We start from the raw sequence: 22,002 nt of genomic DNA on the forward strand, positions 1-22,002 counted from the left end.
CAGGCTGTAGCCTGGCATTCACACCACCCGCCTGACCCGGCCCTGGCCAGCCTGCCAGCCTCCCCACTGCCAGCTCCTTCCCGGCCAGGACTTCGCCAGGCGGTGCCTCCTGCCGCTAGGCCCGCCCCTCTGCCACCTGCTGTTCTCCGGGTCCACGCCCCTCGCCCCTCGGCCCTTTCTCTGTGCAGCCCCTGCCGCCCGTCACGGCGAAGCTCTGCGAGCGCTGGGCTCCCGCAGCTGTCGGCTGTCACTGGGGCCCGGGCGCAGCAGAGCCAGGCCGGGGAGGCAGCGGAGGGAGGGCCTGCAGGGAGCCCTCCACCCCCAGGGCCGGTTGAGCCCACGGAGGGAGGGGGCTAATGGGGAAGGGCCCTGCTCCAGCCCCTCACCCACAAGGTCAGGAAGCAGTCAGCAGCTTCCCGTCCCAGATGACCTGTGGGCTGCAGCGTCTGCAAGGGGCAAACCCGGCAGGGGGAGAAAGGGGATCTGCGGCCCTGCCCCTGCACCTGCCCCCTGCGCCTGCCCCCTGCCCCCATCACTGTGGGATGGACTGAGGAGCCGAGTGGCTGGCAGGCATGGACACATGTACCCCAACTGGCCTGAGGCCCACCTGGGGGTGTGGGAGCTGGCATTCCCAAGGGGCTGGTGGAGGCAGAGCCTCCTGGCAGGGATGAGGCCCCCGGGATCTCGTTTGGGACAAGAGACAGGATTGGGGGCCTGGGAGGGGCCTGGACCCGGAACTCAGGCGGCAGACACTGCAGCCCTGCCCCACCCTCTCCCTGACTGAGGGCAGCTTGGGCCTGGTGGCCGAGCCACAGGCTGGGCGGCTGCAGTCACGTCGCTAGGCTGGCGTGGCGCCTCCAGCCTAGGTGGCTGGCTTGGCACCCTGGGTGGGGGAGAGGGGTTGACTCGGAGGTTTTCCTGGCTTCAGGATGAGCCACCACCATGGGGCTGCCCGGGACATGGTCAGGGCCTCCTCCAGGCCTCGCAGTCCCTACAGCCTCAGAGGCCCCTCCCTGAGGCCCTCCCGTTCTGCGGCTGGTCGCTGGGCCTCAAGCACCTGCTGGGGGGGGGGGGGGGCTCCCGTTCTGCGGCTGGTCGCTGGGCCTCAAGCACCTGTTGGGGGGGGGGCACGTGTGGGGCCGGGAGGATGGGCCTTCTCCGGCTGGGACAGCTCCGGGGGCCGGAATCTCTGCCTCCCCTCACCCAGCGGCTCCCAGGACGGGACAGCCACAGGTAGTGGGGGATCCCCAGGAGGCAACCTCACCGAGTCCCTCCTATTGGGGGTCAGGGCACCTGGGATGCCCCAACCTGCCACCTCCATGGCTGGGAGTTTCCCAACTGCCAGCGACAGGGAGGCGTTGAGGGGCCGCCCCGCCAGCGCTGGGACAATGGAGCCTTGTGCCCCAGGAGTGGGAGCAGGGGCAGGAAGGCCACGGGCAGGTGGGGGTGCTGGGCTGCACCCAGGGAGGCCCTGCTTGCCAGGACCCCACCCAGGACCACTGCCAAGCGGGACAAGGGGATCTTGGCCCGACCCTGCGTGGCCCACCCAGGGGGAGGCGCTGGGTGTGCCAGGCAGACAATGCCCGCCTCAATGGCCCCTCTGTGCACGGTGCCCCCGGAGGGAAGAAAGGAACCGACTCCTGCTGCCGCTTCCTGCTGGCAGGCCCCGCTGCTGGGGGCCCCGGCGCCCCGGCCTCTTAGGGCTCCGGGTCCGGCCTGACCGCGAGGGGAGGCAGGGATGCAAGTTTGGGGGCGGGACCTGTTCCTGTCTGTCAGCCTCAGCCCTCGGGGCAGGGGTAGCAGGAAAGGCCCGGGGAACCGGCGGGGCGCGGCCGGGGCGCGTTCATCTCCTTCCGACGGGGCGGGCGGCTGCAGTCTCTCTTCTCCTGCCAGCGTCGGGGGCCCCCCAACCCCCCGGCTTCGGGGGCACTGGCAGGTGTGCGGAGGCGGGTCCCGGCCCCACCCTCTCCCCTCTCCGCCCTCCCCGCCTCCACGGCGCCGACCCCAGCCCGGGGCGCTTTGTCCCGTGGCGAGCCCGGGGCCCCCGCCGCCCCACAAAGCCGCCTTTGTGCCCGTGGCCTCGGCGGGACCCCGTGACGTCAGCCTCCGGGACGGCGCTGCGGGGCGAGCACGGGCGGCGGCGCCCTCTGGTGGCCACGCGCGGAGGCGCGCCTCCCTCCCCCGCCTCCCCCGCCGTGGGGCCGGCTTCCCAGAGCTGGGGGAGCTGGGCGAGGCTGCTGGCCTGGCCCCCCACAGCCCCCCGCGGTCATCATCCAGTTTCCTCTGCAGCAACAGATGTGCGGGCCTCCCCAGAGCCCCCCCGGAAGCGCCCCTTTCCTTGAGCCCTAGTTCCCGTGTAGGTGAAGGGTAGCCACCTGCCCACATCAGGGTTGGAGGGCACCTCTGGGCAGAGGCCCCCACTGTCCCCAACTTTGTCCAGTCCAGCCCAGGGCGCCTCAGTTCTGGGCAGGGCTCTGGGCAACACATCAGACTGGGAGGCGGGAGGGGGCGGCCAACCTGGCCTGTGACCACACGGCCCCTGGGCCTCAGGCCTGGGCGCTGAGTCAGTTTCCTTCCACTCCACTCACGGGGCACCTCCTGCTCCGTGTCCTTGGAAGTGTGCCCCCTGACCCTCCAGCAAGGCTGGATGCTGCCCCCCCCCCCCCCCGGACCCAGAGGTGCTGGGGGGAGAGGGGAGACATACGAAGTGCTGAGAGTCCTGGGCCTGAGCCGGCAGCCCAGCACCCGGGGCCGCCACGGTGAGGGGGAGGGTCCCACCGCCAGGCGGCACTGCAGCCTGGTCTCTGCCCCCCAGAAAGAAGGAGGCTGAGCAGTTCTTGGTGTTTTTCTTTCTACATTTTATTATTTCAAACCAGGTGAACAATTCCCGAAAACGTGAAAAAAGCAAGGAAGTGTTCAACGCTGAAGGACCCGACCTGGGGGAGGGCACGAGGGGCGTGGCCCCTCGGCAGGCAGCGGTGGTTCCTAGGTTAGCGCTAAGGGCTACATGGAGGTTAATGGAGCCGGTGGCCCTGGGACAGGCCTCTGTGAAGCTGGCAGCCCTTGGACCCGACGGTGTGGGGCAGGGGGGCCGCACAGGGCAGCCAGCAGGGCGGGTGTAAACACACGGACACACTCAAGGCACGGCGTCGCTCGAATGGGGCTGGGGGAGCTGGTCAGGATCGGACAGTTTTAAATACTTTTTCCTCTAAAAAGTTTCTAAGTTTGCGTGTGTTTTTTTCCTTTCGTTTTTTTAAAAAGCTACGAGAACGAGCGGTGGACTGTGGTCTCCAGAAATGGTGGTGTCTCACGCGTCTTGTGCTTTTCCTTGGGGCCTCCGAGCGGCTGGGGTGGGGGTGGGGGCAGGAGGCTCCCTGTAAACATCTGGCCTTGGGCTGGGCCAGGGGCTGGGGCTGGGTGAAGCCGGGGTCCCAGGCTGGAGAAGTGAGTGACCCTCCCCCACCACAGAACAAGACAAGGGCCGAATCCAGAACAGACAGATGCCCAGGAAAGGGGTACCCCAGCTGTTCCCAGCACCTGGGACAAGGGCAGGCTTCAGACAGGGAAGCCTGTGGCACCCCCTTCCCCAAGTCTTGGGAGCTGAGGGAGGCAACAGGGGGAGCCAAGAACAGAGAGAGGGGGGAAGCGGTGGGGAGGGCAGGTGGGGGGCGTGGTCCTCTTGCCCCCATCTTCCTTAGGAACTGGGGGAGCAGATTCGGCGGCGGCCCTGAGGTGGGGGCAGGCAGGGCATGGGTCAGGAGGTAGACACTGTGAGACTCCTCCCACCCCCCCGACAATGACCTGTTCCTTTCCCACCCATTTGTTACCAGGGACACAGTGGCCACCCAGAAGCCAGTGCCCGTTGCTGGGCTCCTTGGGGGAGGGTCTGAGGCTGGCAGAGTCTTCCCGCCTCCCCAGGCCCAGGGGAGCCAGCCCCGCTCAGGAGCCTCAAGGTCGGAGGCAAAGAGGGAGGAGCACAGAGCCGGTCACACTGAGCGGCAGGTGGGGCCCCAGCGTCCTCCAGGCTGGGCCCAGGGTCTGGTGGTGAGGAAGTGAGTTTTCTCCAAGGAAGGCCGAGCAGCCCTTCAGCTCTGTCCCAGCACACAGCCAGGCACTGCGGCTGGTGGGCCACCAGGCAGCACAGAGCCCAGCCCTGCCCGTGCCCAGGCACTGGGTGACCCTCCTGACTCACCAGCCTGCGTGCCCCTTGTCCCTGCGCTCCTGCTGGGCGCTCACCTGGACTCCTGCGTCCCTGCTCTGGGGCAGAGGCCCTGCTCTGTCCACCCCCAGCTCCCTGCCTGGCCCCGCCCCGACCCCCCAGCTCCCCGCCTGGCCCTGCTCTGTCCCCCCCCAGCTCCCTGCCTGGCCCTGCTCTGTCCCCCCCCAGCTCCCTGCCTGGCCCTGCTCTGTCCCCCCCCCAGCTCCCCGCCTGGCCCTGCTCTGTCCCCCCCCAGCTCCCTGCCTGGCCCCGCCCCGGCCCCCCAGCTCCCCGCCTGGCCCTGCTCTGTCCCCCCCCAGCTCCCTGCCTGGCCCCGCCCCGGCCCCCCAGCTCCCCGCCTGGCCCCCTGGCTCACCGTCCTGCCAGGTCGGCTGCCCCTCAGAAGAGGCCGCAGTCCTTCAGGTTGTTCTTGATGATGACGTCAGTGACGGCGTCGAACACGAACTGCACGTTCTTGGTGTCGGTGGCGCACGTGAAGTGTGTGTAGATCTCCTTGGTGTCCTTGCGCTTGTTCAGGTCCTCGAACTTGCTCTGGATGTAGCCGGCTGCCTCCTCGTACTTGTTGGCCCCTGTGGAGGCAGCACGGTGAGACCTGCCCATCCCACGTGTCCCCACACGCACACAGGGCGTGCTCACGTGCACAGGATGAGTGTGAGCGCAGACACATCTGTGTGGGAGGAGGATGCCCACGTGCACACGGAAGGGCCCACCCCCAGGGTGGGAAGAAGGGCCCCCACCTGCTGGCACAAGTACTTAAGTCCCAAAAACACCAGCCAGACCAAGGGCCCCACAGTTACCCTTCTGTCCAGCAGGGGGCGCTGCGAGCCAGCGGGTCCCCCCAGCGCTCCGAGGCCCAGCCCCCCACCTGTGTATTCGGGGAAGCAGATGGTCAGGGGGCTGTGAGTGATCTTCTCCTCGAACAGGTCCTTCTTGTTGAGGAAGAGGATGATGGACGTGTCCGTGAACCACTTGTTGTTGCAGATGCTGTCGAACAGCTTCATGCTCTCGTGCATGCGGTTCTGGGGGCAGGACAGCGGTCAGCCCCGCCGGCACCATCCCTCCCCCGCCGGCACCACCCCTCCCCCGCCGGCACCACCCCTCCCCGCCCCCCCCCGCCCCGCCCCTCGTGGTCTCTCGCGCTCACCATCTCCTCATCCTCCGCGAGCACCAGGTCGTAGGCGCTCAGGGCCACGCAGAAGATGATGGCTGTCACGCCCTCGAAGCAGTGGATCCACTTCTTCCGCTCAGACCGCTGGCCGCCCACGTCGAACATCCTGCGGACACAGGGGCACCTTAGCTCCAGAGAAGGGAGGAGCCTCTGGAAGGATCCCGGCTCCACCCCTAGGCCGCCACTGAGGACAGAGCCTGCTCAGGGGGGGCGGCTACCCTCCCGGCTGCACACTTGTCCACTTTCCCCGCCTCTGGGCCAGGGACTGTGCCCGGCAGGCTCGGGTGGTCAGCAGCGCAGGCTCGGGGCTGTCGGCAGGGCCGGCTGCGGCCACAGGGGCAGGTCTCAGAGCATGTGAGCTGCTGGCCAGAGCAGGGCTGCCCTCGCTCCCTGCACAGCCAGGAGCAGGTCCTGGAGGGAGGCCCCTCCCTCATCACCTCCGGGCTGGCGGTCCGCCTCGCCACACACACACACACACACACACACACACACACACACACACTGTGCTCACTTGAAGTGCAGGTCCTTGAAGGTGAAGTGTGTCTCCACGATGCCCGTGGTCTTCACCCGGGTCCGCAGCACGTCCTGCTGGGTGGGGATGTAGTCGCTCTGTGCGATGCGCTCCAGGTCGTTCAGGTAGCTGGAGGGGGGAGGGGGGGTCAGTGGGGCCAGCAGGGGCCTCCTGACCTGCATGACCCTCGTTGCTCAGATGAGGAAACCTGGGCCCGAATCCCTCGGCTCCCCCCTGTAGGTCAGCCCGCGAGGGGCAGCTCGGTGCCTGTGGCCGGCCCAGCCCCGCACCCAGGCCTGAGACAGGCCGGCCTCCGCTGGGGGCCCGGGTGCTAGAGCTGCAGGTGCAGGGGTGGGCGGGGACAGATCAGTTCTCCAGCGAGGGATTCAGGATGCTAATCAGTGCAATTATGGTGTCAGCCGTATAGCAACCTGGTGTGTCCTTGGACTTGGATGCGGGGCTGGGCAGGCTGGGCCCCTCAGGGGAGGGCATCAACACCTACTTGGGGGCCCCAGGGGCTTATGTTACCAGCTCCCTTATTAGCTCCCATGTCAGCACCAACCCGCCCAGCCAGGCCCTGGGCCCGCCTACAGCGGCCTCAGTATCCTGCTGAGTCCGGGGCTGGGTCCAGGCGCCCAGCACCGAAGTCCTGCTCCTGGGGCAGGGCTGCTGGGCCAGCCCTTGGTTCCCACCAGCAGCCTGGCCAGAGGGAAATGACCTCAGAGACGCAGAGACAGAACAGAAAAACAGGAAGAGCCGGGGGGGACCATGACGCCTGTGCTGTAACCTCCACACCAAGCCCCGCCCCCCACCAAGCGCCTCCTGTCTGGAGGCCCCTGGGTGGTTCCACCCCCGTCTCTCCCTCCCCAATAGGTGGGCTCTCCCCAGGGTCTTGCTGCCCCAGGGCAGCCCTGGAGGATGGCTGCGGAGAGAGGGGGTGTCCCAACGTGCTCCCCACCCTCAGTGAAGGCATAAACCTGCCGGAAGAGCAGGGCTGGCGTTCACTGCTGAATCCACCCCCAGAACAGCGCTGTGCACACAGCAGGCGCTTGACAGGAAGGAGAAGGGAACGGGGAGGAGTGGGAAGTGGCCTGGCAGGCGGCTCCCGCCCGCCCTCCTGGAGGCCTGGGCACAGAGGTGGCAATGACTGACAGGGCCCACACCTCTGCTGAGCCTGTGACGGTGGAAGGGCAGCGCGGAGGCCCCGACGCCCGTGTTTGGCTGAGAGTGTAGCTTGGGGGGCGAGAGGGGGGGCGCTCACAGGGGGTTCAGATCTCTGCGAGGGCGGGGGCTGTCTGCATAACGGGCAGGGAATGCCTCCCACCCCCTCCTGAGGTCCTGTCCACAGACGGACTCCGGGCAGCTGGTGTGTGCAGGCCAGGAAGAGATGGGCACAGGGTCGGCAGCCTATCTGGGTGGCACCGTCCAGAGCCTGTGGGTGTCGCCCACGGCCCTGCAGCCTCAGCCCTGGCCGCCAGCCTGTCTGTCCTACTCCCCACGGGGCACTCAGCACCCTGTGCCAGGCGTGGCACCGGCAGGTACTTCAGGAAAGGTGGTCAGGGCGTCGTCCTGCGGGCTGGCCTCCCTCCGGGACTCCTGGGATCCCGTGATTCCCCAGCTGGTCCTGAGCTCAGCCAAGGGCCAGCAAGGGTGAGCGCTCAAGCCCTGGGCTCCACCTCCACCCGTGTCATCTCCCAGACCCTGCCTCCCCTCCGTGTCTCCCTGCCCAGCCAGCCTGAACTTCCCCTGTGACCAAGGCACAGTCAGCACTTTACCACCCGGGAGGTGGCACAGGCTGTGCCCTGCCTGCGGGCCCTGCCCATTCCCCCCAAGTCCAGGGCAGACTCCCCTGAGGCACCCCTCACTGGCCCTGCCCCCGCGGCTGCCACCACACTGATACCTAGGGTGTCACTGCTTGGGGGCTTGCCTGCTCCACTCACCCCTGTGTCCCTGCAGCCTTGCCCAGGACTTGGCACAGAGCAGGTGGCAGCAAACGGGTCTTTAGAACGACTGTGTGTGAGGACAGATGAGCCGCCGGCGGCCCGCAGGGGACGGGCTCTGTAAGCCCCTGCCTGGCCCTTCTGGCCTGGACATACCATGCCTCCCACCCCAAGCCAGACCCCGCAAGGCCTCGCTGACAGTCCCCGCCTCTGAGGGCAACCCCGCCCGCCTGCCCCGCTGGGCGCACTCACTAGGCAGCGGAGTCGTTGAGCTGGTACTCCCGGGAGCGGCTGAAGCAGGCCTGCACGCCGTGGTCGGCCCAGAGCCTCCGGATAACGCCGGACAGGTCCTCAGGGAGCACGCCCTGCTCCTCGGCCGTGCAGGACAGCGCAAACAGCTGCCTGGCGTCGTCCTGGGGACCGCAGGGGGGTCAGCCGGCGCAGGAGCACCCTACCCCACCTGACAAGGGCGGGAGGCCCCGGGGATAGGGCCTAGGCTGGGCACCCTCAGGTTCCCAGGACATGACGGGCCCTGAGGCCTCTGGGAGGCGGGAAGGGTGGGGGAGCCCATGTACCGCGCGGGAGGGGTCAGCGAAGTCAATCTGCAGGTTGCCCATGGCCTTGACGATGGCCATGATGGACTGGATGGTGTTGCTGTAGACGACCGCCCGGTACTGCCGGCATTCCTCCTCGGAGTAGCCGTCCTCATGGATGATCCTGGCAGCCAGGGGGCGGGGTTAGTGGCCACAGACAGCGCACGACCACCTGGGGGGCTGGGGCCTGCAGGGACCCACTTCAGAGAGGACGGAACTGCCCCCACCCCCCGGGTTCTGAGGACGGATGGCTGCCTCTGGGAGCGCCCTGAGCCGGGCCCAGGAGAGGGGAGACCCAGGCGGGGAGGCCGTCCGCACACAGCACTCACTTCATCTGCTTGACGATGGTGCTCTTCCCCGACTCCCCAGCACCTGGAACGGAGGGCGCAGGTCAGGGAGCCGGCCGCGGGCTCCACGGGACGCCGAGGGCCCAGCCACCTGCAGCCCTGGAGGCCGCGCTCACCCTCCCACCAACTGCACGGGGGAGATGGAGGCAGGCGGGCAGCAGAGCGGGCGGGGCTGCGGCTGGCAGGGCCATGCGGTCAAGGTGCCCTATAGTGGACTCTCCCCAGACGCGGCCGCCCACAGCCCACAGCCCCCCCGTGCCCTGCAGGAGTCGCCCTGCCTCCCACCGGCAGGCTGGCTCCCCCACACTCGGCATAGCTGCCAAGGGCCCTGGATGGCACGGCGTCACGCTCCTGTCTCCAGACACGCACAGGGCCAAGCCCGCTGCCTGCGGTGCCCCAGGCGGCCCTGAGCAGATGGAGCCCGGGGCCTGGGGCCAGGCGGTGTGACACGCACACACGCACCCCCGTGCTGACTCACTGTGCTCCCTGGCCCGGCACCCCCCCCCCCCGTGTCGCCCCTGGGGCAGCGGTGAGGGCCTGGGGCCGCTCCCCTGTAACCCTCACAGCAGCCCAGGCTCTGCTCCCGCTTACGAAGGACAAAGCGGCTCAGAAAAGTCTGGTCCCAAGCGCGTGGGCCAGGGTTCGGACGCCCAGCCCTTCTGCTATTAGGCTCAGACCCTGTGGGATGATGCCCTGGGAGATAAAAACAGCCAATTCCCAGGTTTCCTCCCAGACACAGAGCCAGGTCTAGAGGGCGCAGCCCAGGAGCTCACATTCCCCAGGGAAGGTGATGACCAGGGGACGGAGGGGCGGGGACAGGGCCTCCCCTCCCTCCCCTTCTCCCCGAGCTCCAGGCGCAGGCACCTCGGCTGGACCCGGCTCACCCTCCCGGCCGTTGCCCACGGAGTTCTCCTTGCTGGGTGTCCCTGCCCCGCGCCCCACCGACATGTGTCCCAACCCTCCTGACCACGGCGGCAGGCCAGCAGGTGAGTGGGCAGGTCACACGCGGGGCCTCTGGCCCTCGGGGTCAGTAAAGACGCCCCAGAGGGTGGCGTGGCCGACACACACACTAACACGAGCAACAAGGACAACAGCAACAGCCCGGCCACGAGCCAGGAGGTCACGGTTGGATTCCTGGTCAGGGCAGGTGCCCGGGTTGCGGGCTTGATCCCCAGTAGGGAGCGTGCAGGAGGCAGCCAGTCAATGATTGTCTCTCATCATTGATGTTTCTCTCTCTCTCCCTTCCTCTCCGAAATCAATAAAATATATTAAAAAGAGTAACAGCAGTAATGACAACAGCAAAGCACGAATAGCGCCCTCTTGGGGAAATGCCACTCCAGGCCCATCACGTCCGCTAATAACGGCACCTGTTCTGCCCTCAGCCCCTGACAGTGAGGAAGCGGAGGCTGCTGTCCGGGGCTGCAGGCCCCTGTGGCCCGTCTGAGTGCAGTGCCCCCCCAGCGGCCCCAAGTGCCCCGTGCGGCAGCTGGACCGCGGGCTCACGCCCGCGCAGTCTCTGCAGGCCCTCCAGGCAGCAGCAGAGCCATGTCCGGCCAGAAACCAAGGCGCAGCTGCGGCCCTGGGTGTGTTCGCAACCCAGTGGCCCTCCGAGAGGGGTCTGGGCTCCCCTCACAGGCGCCACCAGCTGCTGGCATCATGGGCAGAGGAGCACGGGGGGTGGCAGGTATGTGTGGGGGGCAGTGAGGCTCCAGTCCCGGTGTCCAGGGGCGTGGGCTGTGGTCAGATGGCAGCACCCTTCACCGCACTGCAGAGCGGCCAGGACCACACACCCACCTGCTGGCTGACCGGCCTAGTGGCTGCGTGAGCGTCCCTCCTGCCCAGGCACTTTCCCACGGAGCAGGCAGGAGGGGGCACATCCCGGGCGGAGGGACCAGGAGCCACAGAGTTGGAGTCTCAGCCAGGACCGGGGCCTCGAGGGGCAGCGGAGGCCAAGGATGTGCAGTGATGGGTCAGAGCAACACGCCACACCCACCCGGGCGAACTGACACTCAGAGTGACAGCTCTCCGCACAGGGGACCGAGGTCCGGGTGAGGGTTGTCACTTCCTGTGTAACTTTGCGACCCCCGTCGCCTGAGTCACCAGTGTCCCTGGCTGGCCCGGGACCACTCTCTTGGTAAATGGTGTGAGCAAGGCATTGCCCTTGCCCAGCGACGGGGATGACAGCACAAACTCGCTTTGCATCTGATTTTCCTGGCGGGGCAGACCGGCAGGCACCACGGGGCAGGCAGCGCCCAGGCAAGCGGGCCGGAGCCAGGATGCTCGCTCCCTGCCCGGCAGCCGAGGGCCCGCTTCCTGTCCCCGGGAGCCTGTCTCCCTGGCCCTCACATCCTGAGTTAGGAGGGCACTGCTTCACAGGGGGCATCCCAGGTCCCAGAGCCCCGCCCCGGCCTTAGGTGGGAAGGAGAGAATGGTAGGACAAAGCGGGGTGCTGGCGGCTGGGCAGGAAGCAGGGGGACACGGGGACAGAATCAGGGGCAGGAGCGGCTAGGGCAGGTCAGGGGGCCAGGGGCAGAGGGGTGGGACCACAGCATGACGCTGGTGGATGGGTGGATGGGGGATGGGTAGATGGTGGATGGGTGGATGGGGGATGGTGGATGGGGGATGGGTGGGACGAGGACCCTGGCTCTCGGGGACCCGCCGCCCTCACTCTTCACCCCTCGAGCGGCCCCTTCCCACCGCGGCCTGCAGTGCTGCCACCATATAAGCCGGCACTTGACTCAGAGCCTGCTTGCACCTCGCTGATCCCGGGCACCCAGCCCCCCAGCTGTGCACCTTCCCCTCAGAGGAGAGGGCTTCCCTCCCGGGCTCCAGCTTGCTGCCCAGGTGCCGGGAGGGGCCTCCAGGGGAGGTGGCAGGGGTCTCCCGCCCGGAGAGGGCCCTCCATGCAGGCTCCTGCTCAGAAGGCCCCGTGCAGAGGCCCGCGGAGCTGGGGCGGCCAGAAGTGTTCCCACGGCCACGCCTCCTCTCAGCCCTTGCCCAGGGCGGCGCAGCTGCTGGCCCCGGAGGCGGCAGTAATTGCCCCGATGTGCCGGCCCCAGCGGCTGCTCTGCTAGAACATCTGCTTCCACTCCAGAGCGCGGCCCCCACGGAGGAGGGAGCAGATGGGGGAGGAGGCGGCACCAGGCCACCTGCCTGGACCAGGCCACAGGCCTCTGCAGCAGGCGCTCGGCCACCAGTCCAGCTGCATGACCCCAAACGCAGCATCAGGTCACTGCCGTCTGTCCATCTCGGACCCTCTACCTCCTGGACCAGGCTCTGCCCTGCTGCGAGGCCCTGGCATGCCACTGTCCTCTCTGGCCTGTTTCCCCTCTGCAGACGCTGCCCAGCCTTGAATGGCCAGCCCGCTCATCTCTCTTTCAGATCTTCGCCCAGAGGGGGATCCAGACCTGTGCCCGCCCTGGTGCCCATCAGAGCTGAGCCCCTCCAGCCCGGTCCTGGCACCCTTCCCTCCTCCCCGGAGGCTGAGGGTTAACACAAAGCCCTCAGCACCTGGCGCCTGGGGAGAACCGATAAAAGTTATTAGCGGCGTTTTCTGCCCTTGGGAAGATCGCAGATTTCCCCAAGGCTCTCGCAAGAGCGCTGGGCCCAGTGACCCCGCGGTGAGGCCGTTCCAGCCACAACCTGCGGCCGGGGCCGGGCGGGAGCCTCGGAGGCTTTCAGCCGGGCCGTGGCCGTGGCTGGTGGCGCTGACTCAGCAGCGGGTCCTGCCGGGACTTGTGTTAGTCGGAGCCACGCACTCCGCTGGCCCTTTGCTCCGAGTGCCCACTTCCCTCCACACAGCGGCTCCTCCCCTCCCCGGGCGCTCACGGCGGACACGGCCTCCCCGGGCTCAGAAGGCCGGCGGCTCCTGGGCGGTGGGCTCCCTGCGCACGTGGCCTGGGAGAGTGGCCGCCGACGTGGCAGGCCCAGGGCAGAGCGGCTCCCAGCAGCAGTGGCTGTGACCACAGGGTAGCCGGGCAAGCAGCCCAGCTCTAACCCACAGCACCAGGCCCGCCCCACGGCCGCCACCCGCCAACCCCGGTGGGGCGCGGGGGAAGGTGGGGTGAACCCTGGGACGCCCACCCCAGAGGCAGCCCGAGCACCACCGCCCAGTCCCGTCCCAGGAAGGTGCCACGTCTCCTGGCCAAGCCCGCGGTTCGGCTCCCCCCTCCACGCCGCCTCGGCTCCTGCCCCTCCCCTGCAGCCGCAGGGCCCCGGCCTCCACCACCAGGGGGAGCCAGCAGCCGGAGACCCAGGGAGGAGGTGGGGGCGGGGTGGTGCTGGGGAGCATCTGTTTCTGAAAAGCAGCCTCAGCCAGGGCCGTTGGGGGAGGAGCCTGGACCCTCACCCATCACCCGCCCGGAGCCTGGGAAGCCCTGGGTCTGCGGAGACACAGCGCCAGGAACAATGGGAACGGGAGGGGGAGGGGAGGGAGAGGGGAGGGGGAAGGGGGAGGGGGGCCGCCAGACAAAGGCCCTGGGAGCCCCGCCCCCGGCAGCTCTTCCTTCCTCCAGGTGCTGCTTGGGCCCTCACTCCCTGGAAGGGGCTCCGCGTGGGTCTGCGCTGCGGGTCTTGGATGGGCCTTGCCTTCCCCCAGGTGCCCCAACAAACCCGGAACCTCCCCGGGAAGTGCCAACAATCGGGCCAGGCCTGCCTCTGCCAAGTCAGCGCTCTCCGTGCAAGAGGAACTGGCCGGCCAGACAGACAGAGGGCTTGCAGGGCAGGACGGTCTCCCCCGGGGCCTGCCCACTGTGCAGGGGAAACTGAGGCACCGGGCCGGAAAGGCCGCCGGGAGGAGGAGGCCCTGGGTCTGTGCTGTTGGACCTTAAGGCGACAGGCCCACCCTACAGCAGCCCGAGATGCCAGGACGTTGCACTCCTCTTCCCCCTGCTTCTTCATTTAAGGGGCCCCTTTGCTGTTTTCAAAGAACCTAACCCCCCACTTCTCAGTCACTACGGTGGCCCCAGGTGAGGTGCCCAGTGCCCTGAGGGAGTGTGCCAAGCCCCAAGCCTGCCTGGAGCCCCCCTGGTCCTCACTCACCCCAAACTAGCCCAGGGTCTCGCCCAAGCCGGCAGCTTGCTGAGTCCCCACAAGCCCTGGAGCCATGCTGACACCCCAGGTCCCCGCCCGCCCGGGAGGAAGGGGCAGCCTGAGGTCACCCCGAGAGGAAGGGGCTGAGTGGTCGCGAGGATGCGCTCTGCTCTGCGCAGCTCACAGCCCAGGAGCCTGCAGATCTGCTCCGTTTCCAAAGTCTCTCTGGCTCCAGCCCTGGGGTCCCGCCTGACAACACAGAGCAGAACCCCTGGGACCCCGAGCAGAGGGGAGGCCACAAACCCTGAGGCCAAGGAGCAGGAGGACCTGCCTCAGCACCGAGTGTGGCTGCCAGGCTGTACCCGGACACAGTGGCACACAGTCCGCACGCGCGCGAGCCCGCCGCAGCCTGTGCTCGCGGGGGAGCCACGGCGGGAACTCTGTTGTCTCCCAGCTCAGGGCCCCCACCGCCCAGCGGGCGCAGTCGCCTCAGCCTGGCGGTGGTGCACGGAGCCAGCGTAAGGCCGGCGGAGCGGAGCACTCAGGTGCCTGCCTCTGCCTGGGGGCTGCGAGGAAAGGCAGGAAGCAAAACCGGGGGAACTGCACGGTTGGCGTCACTGGTTGGCGCAGTGACGGGATTCATGCAGTCCTGGGTCCTGCCCTGGGGCACAGTCCCCTTGCGATCTCCTCCGAGACGGGCCACCCAGACGCGCAGCGCACGTGCACACCCACAGCACCCGCCTGCCTCCCGGCTCATCATTCTGGCCAGAACCACTGCCCGGGTCACATCGGGGTGTCTCCACTTATCGGGTACGTCAGGTAATGTCCGGGGCCTCAGTTTCCCCATCAGTGAAACGAGTGTGAGTCAGACCCGCCCCTGAAGCGTCCGGCGCCATAGCAACCCAGGCTCAATCAGGCAGCTGCTCTCGTCCCCAGAGGCCGAGCGAAGGCACCCAGGCCAGTGGCCAGCAGCAGGGGGAATCCTTCGCCTGGACCAGGGCCCCTCTGTCCAGCCCGGGGCAGGGGAAACCCAGAGTGAGCTAATGCCGGCTGCGGCTCCGTTTCCGGGCATTCATCGGGGCCTGCAGCCGGCCTTCCGGCCCTGGAGGCCATGGCTGCTCGGGACGCAGCAGCAGCTCCGCTTTCCTGCCAGCTCCCGCCTGCCGGCCGGCGTCCGTCTCCCAGCCTCCACTTCCTGTGGTCAGAGGAGGGGCCTGGAACCCTCAGAATCGCCACGGCGCTGGGATCCCAGGCCAGGGGCTGCTGGGGCCGGACAAAGGCCGGGGCTGGCTCCAACCCAGAGGCGCCCAGCAGGGCGGCACAGGGCGTGCAGGTGGCCTCACCGTCCAGGCTCCCAGTGGACGGCTCACCTGCCCACCCCCAGCAGAGCGGGGCCCTCTGGCCTCTTCCTCTTTGGGGCTCCTCCTCCTCCAGCTGCTTCCTCCTTTTCCTCTGGCGCGGACACCACTTCCCCGAGCCGCCCAGCCCTGCCGCCGCCTCCACCGCCCTCCGCCTGCGGGGACACAGTCCCTGCGGGGACACAGTGGGCACTGCCATTGCCACCCCCTCTGCATATTTTGAAGCCGTAGCAGCCGTGACGCCAGGGACGCACCAGGCCACAAGGACACCTTCTCAACAAGCCCTGTCCGGCCCACCTGTAGGTTCTGGCTCCCACTGCCAAGCCCTGATGTACCCACAGGGTGCCCAGCAGACGTTTGCCTATTCCAGGGAGAGTCCCCTTCCCAAACCGCCAAGATGGCCACAGCCCCGAGAAGCAGCATTGGGGAGAGGGTGAGGGTTGGCTGTTTTTTTGTGTGTTTTTTAAAATATATTTTTATTGATTTCAGAGAGGAAGGGAGAGGGAGAGAGAAACATCAATGATGAGAGAGAATCATTGATCGGCTGCCTCCTGCACGCCTCCTCCTGGGGATCAAGCCTGAAACCCGGGCATGTGCCCTTCACTGGAATCGAAACCAGGACCCTTCAGTCTGCAGGCTGACACTCTATCCACTGAGCCACACCAGCCAGGGTTGGGCTGAGGTTTAGTAAGAACAAGAGCTCCAGGCCAGAGGCGGTGGGCAGAGGCCCCACCCTGGACTATGGCTGAGGGAGGGGCTGCCTCAGAGCACCAGGTCCCAGGGCCCCCATCTAAGGGCCTCGCTCCAGGGCACCTTGCAGGGCACCTTAGGTGGACCCATGAGCTATGGCCCGGCCAGAACCCGCTGGCCCCTTCCCCTCACTCAACTCCTAGGTTGGGACTCTTGCCCTGAGCTGTTGGGAAGATGGACAGAGGCTGGCCTGGGCCCTGCTCTCCCCCCCCACCCCCCCACATCTGTCCAGTCCTGTCTCCCCACAGCACCAAGGGGTGTCGGGGGGCAGCACTCAGGTTCTGGTCAGACCTCTCATCACCTGCTGGCGGGTGTGGTGCGACAGGGGCTTGGTCCCTCGGTGGCTAAGAGCTTCTGTGAACAAAGCTTCCTCCATCCTGTTTCCGCCTAAAGGATGGGTGGTGCCCGGCTGGCATGGCTCAGGGGTTGAGCTGGTGTGGCTCAGTGGCTGAGCGTGGACCTATGATCCAGGAGGTCATGGTTTGATTCCCCGTCAGGGCACAGGCCCAGGTTGCAGTCTAGATCCCCAGTGTGGGGCTTACAGGAGGCAGCTAATCCATGATTTTCTCTCATCATTGATGTTTCTCTCTCTCTCCCTTCCTCTCTGAAATCAATACGAAAGTATTAAAAATAAAATAATGGGGCTTTTAAAGACGAAGACCAAGAGCTTCACAGCCAGGGCCTCGTGTCCAGGGCAGGTGTTCAGGACCAGCCCTGCTGGAGGCCTGGGGACCTCGCTGGGATCCCACCTGACAGGCTGCCCAGGCCCCCATCTGGCAGCCGAGGCTCCATCTCCAGCACAATGGAGTCCCGAGGCTGCCGGGCCTGGCATGGAGGCCTGCGCTCCAGCTGCCTTGCCGTCCACCCCAGCCACAAGGGGCTCATTCTCTTCTCCTCACCACGGCTGCCCTCTGCCTGGGGTTCTCCGCCCACCCTCCCGGGACACCCTCCGCTGAGCTCAGCGTGGCTTCCTTTGCAAGGCCACCCAGTCTCTCCCGGCCGCCCAGCTCGAGGGCATCCCCTGAAGGACCCCCTCCCGCCCGCCCTACAGGAGCCTCAGGCCCCGGCCCCAGCACCAGGCAGGGGCTGCACTCGCGGGACTGGGCAGGACGCAGGCAGAAGGTGTCAGAAATGGCTCAGACCCCCTCACTCCTAGTGCGGGAGCCCCGCGCCCGCCCGCCGGGGAGACAAAGCCTTGCCCAGCCTGGGGGAGGGGTGGGAAGAAGAGCCTGGGAGGCCCGAGCTGCCCCGCCCCCATTCAAATGCTAATGAGCTCCAGCCGGGAAGGCGAAGGCTGTGGGGGGAAAGGCGGGACTGGAGGTAGGCTGGGTCCCTAGACCCCCAGGAAGGCGGCTCAACCCCCCAGGGCTGGGCCTAAGGCCCCCAGGACAGTCTGTCACTCCAGGTGGCACCAACTGTCTACACTACACGCCATGGTCTCCCCATTTGCTGTGAGCAACTGCCTGAGGTCAAGGAAGGGGGTTCCCCAAAACTCCATCCTGGGGCCAAGCAGCCTGGAGGCTGGGGAGACCCCTCCCTACCAAACTCTCGGCTCTGCAGGGGTGATTGAGGGTCCCTCGCCTGTTCCCACCCTCCGGGCGCTGGTGTACCCCCCGCCTGTGGCTGGAGCAGGCACCGGGGCTCAGGTACAGGTGGAGAGCGGACCAGGATTTACCAGCTGGGCTGCTCGTCCAGTACACTACGTGGGCTCGGGATTTGAACCCAGATCTGGTGACCCCAAGAGCTAGTCCAGGGAGGGTGAGCCAGGAAACAGCCACCCCAGGTCTGGGGAACCCAGGCCAGGTCTTCCTCCCTCAGTACCTGGCAGAGTTGGCCCCTTTGCCCCCCTTGTCCAGTCCTAGCAAATGTCATTCTTCAAGGCTACCCAGAGGGCCCCTTCCTAGGAGGCACCCCCACTTTCACCCATCCCCCAGCCAGCTACCTACCGTGGGCCAGGCCCTTTGTTAGAGACACAGACAGGACAAAGGCCATCGACCGCCCTTCGTAAACCGAATGGAGACCTCGCACGTACAGTCTGCGCTGGCCAGGCCAGGACTCCTGAGCCCTGCCCTGGTCTGAGCCCCAAGAGCCAGACAGGCCTGCGACAGTCCCCAAATAGCCTGAGCAAGCTGGGGGTCCCTCTGAGGTCACACTGGGAGGAAGGAGCAGACCACAAAGCCATTCTCCTGTGGGAAGAGTTGGAGTCCCTACTGTGTGCCAAGCCCCGAGACTGGCTGCAGACTGGAGTGGGGGGAGGGCTGTGTGAGGTGCTGGCACAGCCTGTGATGAGACCAGCAGGGAAAAGCCTCAGAAGCTTCCGTCTCAGGATCCCCCAATCCTGGTCATCGGCCCAACACCAAGCCCTTGCCACCCACCTGCCCACGATATGCCAGGCTGTGGTTCATCTCACTCCATCCACCATCCCCAAGACCAAGTTCAGTAGCACTTCCTTCACTCAACAAACAGACAAGGAGCACCCACTGGGTGCCAGGCTCCATGCCTAGCCCAGGAGGAGCCCTGCCCTGCCATCTCAGGGTGGGCGGGCAGCTCTGCCCAGACACGGGCTCTGAGGGGGGAGCCGCAGCACCAGAGCCAGGGGTGCACCCAGCCTTGGCGAAGGGGCTGCCAGGAAGGTGCCGGGCGGTGGTGCTTGGGCAGAGTCGTGAAGAGGAGGCATGAGTTAGGTGGAACCGGGACAACACCCCAAGTGAGGGGCCACGAAGTGCCAGGGCTGGAGGCGCCGCTGTGCTGACACGCGAGGCTTTCCCGCCGGTGACCGACACTGTCTCCTTTGCCCACACGCCCATCTGAAATCAGAGAAACCCCCAAACCCGGACTCTGGCTTCCTTTCCCCTGACGCCCAGACGCCCAGATTCCACCGGGGACAACAGGTGGCGGTGTCCCTGGAGCGGGGCTGGTATCAGCACCTCTGTCCCCCACCAAGCTGCCAGGAACACCTCTCCCCGTGCGCACATCTGCCTCTGCCGGTGACAGCCTGGGCCGGCGCTGGGCTGGCGCTCTACCCAGGCCGGGAAGGAGCCAGGGTGCGGGTGGGGCAGCGGGCGTGGTTCTGGCTGGGAAGGGAGGCTGGCAGTTACCCAGCGAGTCCCGTTGCCTGGACGGAGTCCTTCCCGCTATGTGGGCCGGGCGCCCGGCACTCCGGCTGCTCCACGGGCTCCATCACCTCCCTGCACCTGGGCGGGAAAGGGCCGCCGCCAGGGCACGTCCCACCTGGGCCCGGGGAGCCCATCCCACAGAGAGAGCAAAGGGGGGCAGGAAGCTGAGGGCCCGCGGCCCAGAAGACGTGGAGCTGGACCCTGCACCCGGCTCTGCCACCCCGGCTCCCAGCCCGCATCTCAGCTGCCACACAGACCCGCCGGGAAGAGGCTGCCGGAGGCCGGCAGAGCTGGGAGCAGCAGGATGGGGTCCCCTCCCAGCCCAGCGGGCGTTCCCCCGCGAGACACCCACTCGCTGTTCCCGCAGCGGAGACAGGAAGAGGCGAGCGCCCGACGCAAAACAGCCCAGGAGGCCGGGCCGCCGCCCCTCCCGCCCCTTCGCTTCCTCCCGCAGAGAGCGGATGCCATTTTGAAACCTCCGGGCTGTGCCCCAGAGGCCAGGCCCCCAGGGACAGTCAACAGATGGGCGGCCGACGGAGACACGCCGTCCCGGGCCCTACGCCCGCACGGAAGGCCCCGTCTCTCAGCCAGGGACCCACAGCGACTTGGGGTGAGGGGCCACACCCCCCCACACACCGTCCAGCCTCCACGGTGCTGCGGGGGCCTCCCGCCTCCTGAAACCCCCCAGACCAGGCTGCCAGGGCACCACACCTGCTCCGGCGGGAGGCTGGCCTGGGGCAAGCACAGGCCCACAGTCTCCGCAAAAGTCCAGCTCAGTGCCCCCCCCACCCCCACCCTCGCCTCACTCACCGGCTGGCCCGCTGGCCCCCTCGCAGGGCTCAGCATCCCCCTCCCAGCCTTGTGGCCCAGAAGGGGTGCGGGAAGCCCGGCAGGCCCGCAGCTCTCGCCCGCCCACTGGGGCAGCAACATGTCGGCTGTCTCACCACTTCCACTTCCCCCCACCCCTCAAGCAGCCACCATCTTCCCTGGGATTGAAGGCACCACGACCTGCACTCCTCAGCACTCCCCCCGTGCCCTCACCTCCCTCGCAGCCCCCACGGGGCTTAGGCACTGGGGGGCGGACAGCCAGCGGCTCCCCAGGGAAGCCCAGGCCTGGCGCCCTTCCCCAGCGGGACCAGCGGCGCCTCCGTCGGGGCCGGGCCCTCTCCTCCCGCCCGGCCCATGGGCACAGGATGGATGGGGGCCTCTGGGGAAGGCCAGAGTGGGGGAGAGGACGTGCGGGAGGGGGAGCAGTGGGTGTGAGAAGGGATGCGTGCAGCGAGGAACTTGGTGGGCCAGATGCATGGAGCAGGGGTCTCTAAAGGTTTGGGGGTTCCTGCTGGAGGGCTCATGAGCAGTCAGGGTTTCCCAATCAAAAGGCCCCCTGGGGTCAGGATGCACAGGTGGGTATGGGGTCCAGAGTAGAGATGGGCACAGAGGGGGAAGGAGGGAGTGGGGGGGACCAGGCAGGGGCCTCAGGGATGCTCATGCCCAGTGGGAACAGGGGAGCAAGCAGGGGGAGAGGTGGTGCCTGGGAGGGGGGGGGCTGATTGGGGTTTGAGGGTCTGTGAGTTTGGTCGGCCAAGGGCGGATGGTCACGCAGAGTTCAGGGCAGCTTCCGTTGGGCAGAAGTGGGTGGGTTTGGGGGTTTGGGATGAGTTGAGGGTCTGGCCTAGAGTCTGGACTATGGGCCAGAGGTCTAGGCCAAGCCAGAGTTTTGAATCATTATTTGGGGGTCCTGGCCAGGCCGGGTCGGGGCCCAGGCTCAGTCTGGGGGTTCACAGCCCTAGCCTGGATGCCAAAGTCCTGGGCGGGGGGGTGAAGCGGGAACAGCGGTCCCGGCGCAGGACGCGGCCTCACCCAACAGCAGCAACTTCACCTCCCGCGCCGCCTTCTCGCCGTCCTCCCGCAGGTTCTTGTCGATCATCTTGGAGCGCTCGGCCGCCGCCTTGTCCTCGGCGCTCACCGTGCAGCCCATCCCGCCGCCCGCCGGCCCGGCCGCCGCCCGGCCCCCACACGGCCCCCGGCCCGGCTCGGCCCGCGCGACCCACTCGCTCCCGCCGCCGGCGCTCTCGGGGCAGCTCTCGGGACCGTAGTTCCGAGCGTCTGCGGGCGGCGCCTTCCAGGGCTCGGCGCACCGACGGCGGGGCGGGCCGGGGGCGGGGCCCGGGCGAGCCCGGCCTGGGACTGGGCCGGGGCGGGCCCGGGGGCGGGGCCGTGGGGGATCCTGGGCCGCTGATTGGCTCGCGGGCGGAGGGGGAAGACGTGAGGCACCGCCCAGGCTCGGGCCAGGCTGGAGGCGGGGCCTCGCCGCGGGAGAGTCGCAGCGGCGCAGCCGAGCCGGGGGGATTGGGCCCGGGCCGACAGCCGGCGAGGCCGGGCTCCGATTGGGTCGGAACGCCCGGCCTGGCGGCCGGACGGCGGGGGCGGGAGGGCCTCGGAGCCCGAGGGTGGGGATCCGGTGCCGCGCGCGCCGAGCAGGAACCAGCCCTCGGAGCCGCTGCGAGCTGCGTGCTCTGGGCGGGGAAGGCGTGTCCTCGTCGCCCGTTCGAGTCCATGAACCCCGTCACCTTGTTCCGGGACCGCAGAGCCGGGCCTCGGGACTGAGGCTGCCTCCTCCTGAGGAGGGCTTGGCCCGTTTAAAAAGCAAAACAAAACACGTCTCCCCGACGGGCGCTCAGCATGGTCTCCGGACACCCTCGCCGCCACAAGCAATGCCTGAACACGTGGGACACATGGTAGCTCTCTCCCCCTTCCTCTTTCTCACAAATTAATTTTTTTAAAAGTCTCTTGCCACCTCTACACCTCCCCTGGAGCCAGCATTTACCTCTCCATCCTTCTCTGGTCGCCTAGGAGGCATCCTCCTACAGGTAGCCATCCTGGGCTTCAGCCTGGGACCCAAAGGAGGGAGAGAGATGCCAACTGACCTCCGGAACCATGGTGGCCATGATCTTATGGCCTTTCCACTA

At 67.5% G+C, this 22,002-nt stretch overlaps 1 protein-coding gene across 2 annotated transcripts; it reads right to left on the minus strand.

The window, feature by feature from the left end:
- Nucleotides 1-2,834: 2,834 nt before the first annotated feature.
- Nucleotides 2,835-21,134, minus strand: GNAI2 (G protein subunit alpha i2). Of its 2 annotated transcripts, none has more exons than XM_081106144.1 (9): nucleotides 20,913-21,134; nucleotides 8,761-8,803; nucleotides 8,414-8,555; nucleotides 8,091-8,251; nucleotides 5,899-6,027; nucleotides 5,364-5,493; nucleotides 5,085-5,238; nucleotides 4,575-4,788; nucleotides 2,835-3,727 (listed from the first exon to the last, which is right to left on the minus strand). In XM_081106144.1, exons 2-8 carry the CDS (start codon nucleotides 8,763-8,765, stop codon nucleotides 4,598-4,600), a joined length of 912 nt encoding a protein of 303 aa, XP_080962270.1. In that variant the 5' UTR covers nucleotides 8,766-8,803; nucleotides 20,913-21,134; the 3' UTR covers nucleotides 2,835-3,727; nucleotides 4,575-4,597. The 2 variants fall into 2 exon arrangements, with proteins under 2 accessions (XP_080962270.1, XP_080962269.1); XM_081106143.1 differs by having other exon boundaries at nucleotides 20,894-21,127.
- Between the last annotated feature and the right edge of the window lie 868 nt (nucleotides 21,135-22,002).

This window comes from Myotis nattereri, assembly GCF_964212035.1.
Source record: "Myotis nattereri genome assembly, chromosome: 14".
In the NCBI taxonomy this organism is placed as follows: Eukaryota; Metazoa; Chordata; class Mammalia; order Chiroptera; family Vespertilionidae; genus Myotis; species Myotis nattereri.

Bases quoted from the DNA above. Each gene is read 5' to 3' on its own strand.
- GNAI2 (XM_081106143.1), bottom strand. From the start codon at position 21,011: ATGGGCTGCACGGTGAGCGCCGAGGACAAGGCGGCGGCCGAGCGCTCC. The intron at 8,804-20,893 runs GTGAGGCCGCGT...CCTCCGTTCCAG, and splicing joins GGTGAAGTTGCTGCTGTTGG to GTGCTGGGGAGTCGGGGAAG. The intron at 8,556-8,760 runs GTGAGTGCTGTG...CCTGGCTGCCAG, and splicing joins ACCATCGTCAAGCAGATGAA to GATCATCCATGAGGACGGCT.